This window comes from Ascidiella aspersa, chromosome 3 (assembly GCF_963924565.1).
Source record: "Ascidiella aspersa chromosome 3, kaAscAspe10.2, whole genome shotgun sequence".
Taxonomy (NCBI): Eukaryota; Metazoa; Chordata; class Ascidiacea; order Phlebobranchia; family Ascidiidae; genus Ascidiella; species Ascidiella aspersa.
This window is the reverse complement of record NC_139449.1, coordinates 12247601-12258507: the sequence shown is the minus strand read 5'-3', so window position 1 is coordinate 12258507 and position 10907 is coordinate 12247601. Positions and strand designations below refer to the sequence as shown.

Sequence of the window (10907 nt, the reverse complement as noted above, 5' to 3'; positions counted from 1 at the left end):
TTCAGCAACTAGGGGACTGTTTCTAAGAAGATTATAGATCAGGGTGGTCCAAAGTTAACAGAATGAAGGGCCGCAAAAAAATTTGAGAAAGCCTTGCGGGCCGCAGTCGGGGAAACTCCATAGTAATCAATAAACTGCAAGTTTTACTCTATATTAAATAAGCGAGTTTACCGAACTAATTAGCCAAGAGTGGTGTTTTTTTACATTAGGGAAATATAGATAAAGCACAAACAAAACCAAACAATTTATTGTTTCTTGCTTTTGATTACTGCTTCAATGTCAGCATTGATTTCAGTTGTCGACAATCGTAAGCAGGCATCCAGCGTTTCATCAGCTATTCTGTTTCGTACATCACTTTTTATCCGCTTCATAATTGAGACAGTGCTTTCGCAAATGTAGGTACTACCAAACATGGAACACATCTTCAGTGCAAGTTCTCTTAAGCGTGGAAACTGCTCGTAGCTTACAAGTTTCCAAAAGGTGTCGTAGCGCTCATTTTTTCTTGACAAAAGAAAAGGATCTGATTGCAGTTCACATAATTCTTGTTGGACATAAGACGGTTGAGACTCAGTATTTACTTCCAGTGGATTGTTGAAAAGCTCCAATTCTGCTTTCAGTGAATCAAAGTCAGCGAATCTGCTGCTAAACTCGTCAATAATGTCACCTATTTTCTCGGAAAATGTGACGAAATCAATATTTTTTCTTCACCAAGTAATTCACAGCATGAAGGAAAATGAGTAGCATCATTTCTTTGCAAAGAAGTCTTGAATATTAGAAGTTTCTTGCGAAAACCTTCAACGTATCACACCAATTGAGATATGTTTTGTTTCTTACCTTGCAACTTCATGTTTAAGATGTTCAAGTGATTAGTAATATCAGTTAAGAATGCCAGTGAACCTATAAACTTATCATCATTCAATTGAATCACGTGTTCAGGAAACCCTCCTATTTCATTCTGGATAAAAGTCAAAATTTTTTTTCTCAAAGAAAAAAAGCATTTCAGTGTTTTGCCTGCACTTAAACCATCGGATGTGGGAGAATAGTGGAATATCTTTATATTCTGCATCCGCGTCTTTAAGGAATTGGGTGAATTTTCTATGTCGAACAGCCTTATTCCCCCCTTTGATGATGTTAACTATATTTGAAACACTATGCATAATTTCACTCATGTTCAAAACTTTGGCACATAGTGCTTCTTGGTGAAGGATACAATGAAATGTTAGGCAGTCCACACCATGACTTTTAAGAATGCCAACCAGGCCATTTCTCCTTCCTGTCATTGCCCTGGCACCATCTGTTGCAACACATGAACATTTCTCAAAACCTCCATATGCATCAACGACAGAGGCGAGGCTGTTATAAATGTCCAAGCCTTTTGAAGTCCCATAAAGTGGAACTGTCTTGAGCAGTTCTTCGCAAACAACAAAGTTTTCATCAATAGTGCGGATGAAAATTAGGAGTTGACTAATGTCACTGATATCAGTACTTTCATCTAAGGCCAGAGAGAAGAACTTGCACTGCTGAACAACTTCTTTCAATTGTGAAGTAACATTGTCGCTTAAATCGACCACTCTTCTCGCAACAATTTGATGGGATAAAGACACATTTTCAATTTTTTGGGCAATTTTTTTATCTCCAAATGCAAGAGCCATCTTAATTGCACATTATTTTATGATCTCCCCGTCACGAAAAGCCTTACCATGCTTAGCGAGCGTTAATGCAACTTCATATGATGCTTTCATGTTTGCGGTTGAATCATTTTTGGAAAAATTGGAAATTATATTTTTTTGTTTGAAGAAGTTACCCTTCAGTTCTTTTAAAATTGCTTCCCGAGAAGTCCCGTGGTATTTTCCGTATTTTTCCTCATGTTTGGTGTTGTAATGTCGTTTCAAATTAAACTCTTTCGGAACAGATAATACTTGAAAGCACACCAAACACTGTGGTTTACCATTGTTGTCGCCAAATAAATACGATTCCTCCCAGTTAGAATTAAACACTCTGTTTTCCTCTGTCACCTTTCTTTTAAGACTCATTTTATTAAGAATTGTTGTACTTGGCTAATTTTATAACTTTCAGCGTAAGTAGACCTATTACTATCGTCAACAACAACAAATCCTGCCTAAGTTGCGATTGCGGCTGTCACACGTGCTTGTAGCTAACTGTGTTCAAGTACACTACCTTACCCAACTTCTAATAAAAACAAATTTTATACCACTGTTACGTCATAAATACCAAAAACAGCTGTTTACAGTATTGCATTATCATGATGTAACGAATCGTATCTCTAGAAAGCATGGCGATCGTTCGGCAATTAATGAACAAAACTAAAAAAAAATTATGTAAACTAAAATTATTCTGCGGGCCGCACGAAATGTGTCCGCGGGCCGCATGCGGCCCGCGTGCCAGGGTTTGGACCACCCTGTTATAGATCAAAATAAAGTTAAAATTTACAATAAACGTTAAAATTTTTTATTAAAGTCAAAATTTGTCAAATACAATGTTTTTGTGTTTCTTGAGAGTATTTTTTGTAAAAATCGTCGTGGAAGCATTGTAAATCAGGAACTGCGACACTATTAAACCATATAAACCCATAAAAGCAGGCGAAATGTCACAATGCCCTCTTGGATTAGCCGTAACTTTTATCGCAAGTTGTCCATTTTTTAAATTATTGTTATGTATTTAAATAATTCTTATAAAACACTTTATCTTCATAAACGTGGTCTTTTCGAAGATCAACTATTTGGATTTTAGAAATAGCCTACTGACATTCTGTAATACAAAAATGCCCAAGCAAGTTAAATCTATCGCCAAAAAAACCTGATGCATTTTTTATAATTCATAAAACACCTTGACTTTGCAACAAAATATTACGTTTGGGTCTGAAATCGACAAAATATTATGTTTGGGTAACTGGCATTATTTCAAAGAAGAACTGTGGCCTCTACAAACAAGCAATTTTGTTAAGTTAAAATAAATTTGAAAACTTTTTTTTTAGGTTAAAATAAAAATGGCCCTACTTACTACACTTCCAGTATGTCAAATGTTAAATCTTATCAGTTTATAGATGTGTTGTGACGTCACAAAAAACTTAAACAATGGTTCATTGGCAAGTGGATTTTTTGATATTTTTACCTATTCTTTGAATGGTTCATCATATAAAAGCAGCACTGACAGTCTGGCAGCACTGAAAAGTTACGTTTATTTTTCGACACTATTTAGATTTCAGCGAGTACCAAGTTGTGGAGCACTTTTCAGGATTTAAGATATGGTATTTCCTTTTTAATTGCCTCACTTGCCTTCGGAGTATCTATTTGCTAACCCGATCATCAACTTATCTGGTTTTGTGTTGATATCTATGAATTTCAAAGAACTGTTTGCAAGCGGTTTGGATTTGGAAAGGTAAAGTAAAGCTTTCTATATTTGTTGTGGTTTAGTAAACAGATGTTTATTCGTTGATACCTCAAAAAACTAATATAACTAATAGTTTTCAAAACAAATCGTGTACCTTCATTCATTATTTTTAATGTAATAGAACTACTTGGAGGATGCGGTAACTTTAATAGTTAATCTAGTTCAATGTTTGTTAATCCGGGCACACGTTCTTGTGATTTTTTATTACATTTTCCAAAAAAGGGTAAAAAATATATGTCCAATATTTTTTATTGTTTTTTTCCGTTTGTCCGCGACGCACTTGGCAGCCTTCCACGGCGCAACGATAAAAAAGCGCTGATATAGTTGAAAAACAGCATCAAAACGTAAACAACCCGGACGTAGAAAGATCATTCGCGTAAAGCTCGAAAAATTTTCGCATTTTTCTAGTTGAAATAGTCAAGTCTTAAAAATGAACTTGTCTATAGTTTGTCAACATATCAATTACACTGGCAGGCGGGATCCGGCCCGCGGCCGTAGGTTGACGACCCCTGCATCACCAACAACTGCATGCCGTAGGCCTACCTAAGCGAGTCGGGCAAAGAGCCACTTGATGCTATTCACCCGGCTAACAAATAATTCAAGTTGTTAGGGACTAAATCATAAATTGATTAACTTGGTAAATTAAATTTACTAATACCACCAGAAAAACGCTTATCAAACCGTAACTTAAATCGTGACCGTAACCCCAATCACTGATTCATTCGCTTACCAAAAAAAATTTGCTTAAAATGTTAAACTGTGGAATTATAGTTATGTATATATATTTTATCTTTTTTATTTTAAGTTATCTATAGCTTCGTATTCAGTAAAATTACACAATCCGATGAACAAAAGAGAGCGAACAGAAAAAAACAATCTGTTCGTTTCGGTGCAATATTGAAGTGGTCGGCGAGAAACAGAGGGGGCGTTGGCCGCTTATAATCCCCTCCAGAAACGGACAAATATCTCGTTAATAACAATGCGTGAAAACAATTAGCGAATATAAATAGTACGATGAACTGCGAGCGTGCGTGCGTTAGATCTGTGCGTCAGAAGGTGGCGCTAGATCAGGAAACGGCTCCGGTGGCTGAAGAACGCACATTGATGATTGCTGCCCTCCTACCTAAACGGAATCATACTAGTACTGTAGCATTTGGTCTTTCTCAAAAAGAAGATCAATTTTGTCGAAAAACTCCAATTTTTAACTTCACTCAACTCACCACTATAGTGATGATTTTTAATTTTATTTTGTTGTAGGTTTTTGAATATTTCCGCTTCCAACGAATCTGTTGCAACTAAAACCAATTTCAAATAAGTGTCAGTTTTACAGCCTTACCGGTGATTAGCTTTTTGTAACTGGCCATTTACCATTTTTAACTAAACTGTTGAAGTTGTAAATACGTCAACGTTTCGTTCATGTTACTATATTACATAGGTGTAGCAAAATTGCTCCCACTATTATTAAAGTATTTTAAGTTAAAACCTAATCTTTTAACTTGACATGTAGTGCAATTCCTGTATGTCAAATGTAAAACCTTATCCGTTTACTGCTGTATTGTGACGTCACAAACAACTTAAACAATGGTTTACTGGCAAGTTAATATTTTTGATAGTTTCACCCTATCGTTCAATGGTTCACCATATGAAAGCAGCACTGAAAATCTAGGTACACCTTTCAATGCTATTTAGATTTCAGCGAGAACCAAGTTGTGGAGCACTTTTCAGGATTGAAGAGATAATATTTCCTTTTTAATTGCCTCACTTGCATTTGAAATATCTATTTGCCAACCCGATCATCAACTTATCTGGTTTTGTGTTGAACACTATGGACTTTATAGAACTGTTTGCAAGCGGTTTGGATTGGAAAGGTAAAGTAAAGCTTTTCTATATTTGGTTTAGTAAACAGATGTTTATTCGTTGATACCTCAAAAAAATATTATAACTAATATTTACAAAACAAATCGTGTACTTCATTGATTTACTGGCAGGGCCGGATTAACCAATAGGCTAATAAGGCTATAGCCTTAGGCCCTGGAAAAATTCGGTCCTCAATTTTTTAAGTTTAAATTTTTGTAAGGCTGATAGTGATGATGCAGTATCACTACAGTACAGTTTTTGCTTAAAAACTAATAACTGAGTCGAGTCAATATGTGCCTTGTGTGTGAGTAGGTAAATAAATCGTTTTATTTATGCTGCAAACGAGTTAAGAACTATTTACGTTTTGTGCTATCACTTTTAAGAGGAACACACAATAAAACCTAAAAAGCAACAATGCCTAAAGCAGAAAAAATTATAAACCCATAGAATAAAGACCAATGACATTAAAGCTTGAATACGCAGATAACTGCCCAGTACAGAATGAAATCAAAATCGTCTGAATAAGACCTAAATCTTCAAAATACGTCCTAAATTCATCGTAATATTGCCTTAAATGGGCAATATAACACCTGAAACTGTAGGGAGAGAGTATGGGCCGATCGGGCGCTGTGTTAGGTATAACATGGGTCGTTTTGGTGACGACATTCGGACGCCCTAGTTTGACGTGCGCCATTAGTTTGTGCATTGGATTTTTGGTCCTGTTTGGGGTTATTGGTGGGTAATGGGTGGGGTTAGAAAATGGATAGGGGTTAAAATTATCAGGGGAGTTTTAGTGATGTACTTAGGGGTGAGGTTTTAGGATAGGTAAAGGCTGAAGTCGCTTTTAAGCATAGATAGTGATGTTCTTAGAGGTTTGAATGTTGATGACATCATTCATAAGGTTGGTCCATACTAGACGCGTCTGGCGTTAACGTAAAACGTTTTTAAAATTTCGGTTGCGGAAGTTGAAACAGTTCAACTTTGACGCTTTTGGTTCGGAGCGAGGAAATTTGCCGTTAACGCTGGCAACCGTTCAAGTGTGATCTGGACGACGCTAGCGTTTTGCGACAGACGCCAACGCTGGAAGCAAAACGTATTCAGTGTGATACGTATGCTAGTTGTAAGGCAAGGACAATGTAATTTTCCATATAAGCTACATTGTAATAGGGGAGATGTGGGACCAGTGACTCGAGAGCTGTTTTCTTTTTTCCATTTAAAATAGTTTTTGAGGATTTGAGACAATTAAACGATTTTTAAGTCAAAAAAGTAAAATTATATCATCAAATAGAATTTGTATTTTGTTCTAGAATCTAGAACAGGCTTTTTCAACCGTAGCCCTCGGTCCCCTTGGGGGGCCACGGGCATAACTCTGTAGATAGGTCGTAGTTCCAAAACCCAACTACACAAGTGTCTTTATTTATAAAATTTGCCTGTTAACTTAAATTTGTGATTTTAGTTATGACTTCTCTTGTAACGTGTTGCTACTCATTTTTTGGCACGTTCTTTGATTTACTCGCAAGTAGGGATGTTTTTTCGCGAAGTTTCACGCCTAATCGTACGTTTGCGAGTGGCAAGATTGGGGAATAAAGGTCTGTCCATTACTGTGTTGCTTTATATGTAGCCATGTGTTAGCGTTTTTTCGGGCAGCCAATTACTTGACGATAACCTTCGCCTAATCTTTATGTTTCCGTCAAATGCTGTTGGGCAAGTAACTAACTTTGTAATGCCTGGTGCAGAAATTTCCCAATTTCCTTAAAGAGTTTGCAAAAGAACATTTCATCGTGAAACGCTCAAGGTATGCTACGGGGTTACTCAATGTCAATTTTTATGCCAATATTCAGCTAGCTAGGTCATGGGTCGGCAACCTACGGCCCGCCAATGTAATTCATCTAGCCCGCCGCCTCTTCGACAACCCAGACACGAGTCCGTTTCAAGTCGGCCTATATGTTGACTTTTTGACTATACGTAAGTGCGAAAAATTTTATATACGCAAGTGCGAAAAAAATAAGATCCGAGATCCGCCTGATTTACAGTTGTTGTAACTTTCTAATAACACAATTCTTATAGTTAACATTTTGTGCGGCGCGGAGACTTTCTGAGTTTGGTTTTGGCCCGCGACTAGAAATAGGTTGCTCCCCCTGAGCTAGCTTATGTACAGCGTATTTGCCAAACAATAGTAACACACTATTAAAATAAAAATCTAGGAATCATCTCGGCGAATGTAGTGGCAAAACATTAGTCGAATACAAATAAATACCTCGGCGGAGTCCAAAAACAAGCCTGGCAATGACTAACTAAGTTAGTTTAATTTAAAACGACTGATTTGTTAAATAATTAGAAAGTAGGTGCACTTATTCAACTTACATTTTGAGTTAAATGCTTTGGTATGTTAAACGGTAGAATAAACTTCACGTTACGACCTAAAAATCCTATTTTACGAGGTAAATAAAAAACCTGCAGATGCAAAAACGTCAAAAGTGACCAAATAGTCCAACATCTTCTCTACACAATGAGTCTATGACACTTAATTACATGTTTTTATATTATGTTTGTGTTATTTTGCAGTAGCCTAAATAATTTCAATTTTTCATGTATGTATTTTACTACTGTTTGTACCCTCGTTTGCAAAGTTAGGCCCTTCCCTGGTAAATAGCCTTAGGCCCACAGTACCCTTAATCCGGCCCTGTTTACTGGCAAGTGGTTCTTGTAATTATTTGGATTGTTTGAATAACTTCATACGTAAAACGAAAAAATGCTAGCAGCAGTAATAATTAATTATGCCTAATTTTGGATTACATTTAAATTTTACTTCGTGTGCCAAAGTTGTCGAATGCAAACCAGGATTTAAAAAACAGATCATTAACCCATCGCTGGTCTGGCCAAAATACGGTCGGCACCTTATTTTCAGTAAAACTTTCTTTTCTTGTCAATTTTTCCATTTGACGACACAGCAGGCTTTCGCAGCTTGTTTTTAACGAAGAATGATTAGACGCATATGTAGGAGCAAGCGTATACGTTTTGTTGGGAACACACAATAAGACCTAAAGCAGAAAAATCTATAAAACCATAGTATTAAGACCAACGACATAATACAGCTAAATACGCAGTAATAGCCCGTACAGAATAAAGCCTAAACTCAATGGAATAAGGCCTAAACTCAGTGGAATAAGGCGTAAGTTCATCGGAATTTGTCCTAAATTCATCGGAATAAGGCCTAAATTCATCGGAACAAGACCTAAAATGCCATAATAACGCCATAACCTGTGGCTAGGGGTATAGGACGATCGGGGGGCATATATCTGGCATCGGCCGTTTTGATGCCAAGGTTTGGACGCCCTAGTCTGACCGGCGCCACCAAGGCGCCGCTGTTTTGGCATTGGATTTTTGGCCCTGTTTGGGGTTATTAGTGGGTAATGTGTGGGGTTAGAAAATGTTTTAGGGTTGAAATTAACACAGTAGTTAGTACATAGGGTTTAGGGCTAGGTAAAATGTTGCATAAGGACTAATTCACCTTGTGGACCCTCTGAAACTACTGTACGGATTATTGGTCCGCGGACTCCAGTTTGGGAGCCACTTCTGTAGCCTATACTTATTCTAAATGATTTTATTTCAAGAATTTACATTTCATGAAGGTTCGATATCTCTGTTTGCTTATTAGTTTCGGAATTCTATTACTATGCTTTACTAAAATTCCTTTTTACCTCCTTATTACTAGGGCCCGTAAAAGTCAAAAAGTTTTAAGTCAATAAAGTTAAAATTTCTTAAGGACCTCGTCTGTTCTCCACACAAAGAATAAAGTTGTTTTCAGCAACTAGGAGACTGTTTCTAAGAAGTTTATAGATCAAAATAAAGTTAAAATTTACAATAAATGTTAAAATTTTTTATTAAAGTCAAAATTTGTCAAATACAATGTTTTTGTGTTTCTTGAGAGTATTTTTTGTAAAAATCGTCGTGGAAGCATTGTAAATCAGGAAATGCGACACAATTAAACCATATAAACCCATAAAAGCAGGCAAAATGTCACAATGCCCTCTTGGATTAGCCGTAACTTTTGTCGCAAGTTGTCCATTTTTTTTTATTTATTTTTATGTATTTAAATAATTCTTATAAAACACTTTATCTTCAGAAACGTTTTCTTTTCGAAGATCAACAATTTGGATTTTAGAAATAGCCTACTGACATTCTGTAATACAAAAATGCCCAAGCAAGTCAAATCTATCGCCAAAAAAACCTAATGCATTTTTTATAATTCATAAAACACCTTGACTTTGCAACAAAATATTACGTTTGGGTCTGAAATCGACAAAATATTATGTTTGGGTAACTGGCATTATTTCAAAGAAGAACTGTGGCCTCTACAAACAAGCAATTTCGTTTGGTTAAAATAAAGTTAAAAACATTTTTTTTAGGTTAAAATAAAAATGGCCCTACTTATTACACTTCCAGTATGTCAAATGTTAAATCTCATCAGTTTATAGATGTATTGTGACGTCACAAAAAACTTAAACAATGGTTTATTGGCAAGTGGATTTTTTGATATTTTTACCTACTCTTTGAATGGTTCATCATATAAAAGCAGCACTGACAGTCTGGCAGCACTGAAAAGTTACGTTTATTTTTCGACACTATTTAGATTTCAGCGAGTACCAAGTTGTGGAGCACTTTTCAGGATTTAAGATATGGTATTTCCTTTTTAATTGCCTCACTTGCCTTCGGAGTATCTATTTGCTAACCCGATCATCAACTTATCTGGTAACATCATATTGTCTTCACTTTCGTTTCGATAAGCTGTTAGTCATATTTTAGGTTGTCTAACATACATTCACTATGAGAATTTATAGATAGATTATTTCACCAGGTTATGTCATTACCAGGAAAAATTCAACTTTCTGAACTAAGACTTTAAATCAGGGGTCGGCAACCTTTTCTAGTCGCGGGCCAAAACCAAACTCAGAAAGGTCTCTGCGGGCCGCTTCATATACATAATACTAATTAAAAGTGTAATAAAGCTACTTTGAGAAAACGCGATAACCTTAATGGATTTTAAATTCCGGGCGCACCTGGCGAGCGCGATTTTTTTCGGGAATACTGGCATTTCTTTTAAATTTCCAACTAGGTTTCATTATATTGCCGAAAAAAATTCAAAAATTGTTAAGAAATATATGTCTAATATTTTTGAATATGTTTTCCGTTTGTCCGCGACGCACTTGGCAGCCTTCCACGGCGCAGCGGTAAAGAAGCGCTGATCTAGTCCAAAGACAGCATCAAAACGTAAACAAACTGCAGATAGAAAAAACTTTCGCGCGAGGCGCGAAAAATTTGAAATGGACTCGTGTCTAGTTGTCAAAGAGGCGGCGGGCCGAATCCGGCCCGTGGGTCGTAGGTTGGCGACCCCTGCTTTAAATATACAAACATTTTGCCGCGTATAAAACGGTGAAACGCAACAACAACAACAACTTTACATAAGCCAATTATTACGTAACAATGGTCGGGAAACTACTACAAGTTTACAGTACGGAAGTTGCCATTTAAGGTTAAAAGTTACCTACAGTGCTGTTTGTTACTATTTTATGTGAACTTTTTATAAAATTTTGTTATAAGTACATTCATGTAACGCCCCCTTATGTGCGTTCAGCACC

At 36.4% G+C, this 10907-nt stretch overlaps 1 protein-coding gene across 1 annotated transcript; it reads right to left on the bottom strand.

The window, feature by feature from the left end:
- Positions 1 to 245: 245 nt before the first annotated feature.
- LOC146160217 (general transcription factor II-I repeat domain-containing protein 2A-like) lies at positions 246 to 1652 on the bottom strand. Its single transcript, XM_083384900.1, has 3 exons — positions 1257 to 1652; positions 835 to 955; positions 246 to 664 (listed from the first exon to the last, which is right to left on the bottom strand). Exons 1-3 carry the CDS (start codon positions 1650 to 1652, stop codon positions 246 to 248), a joined length of 936 nt encoding a protein of 311 aa, XP_083241026.1.
- Between the last annotated feature and the right edge of the window lie 9255 nt (positions 1653 to 10907).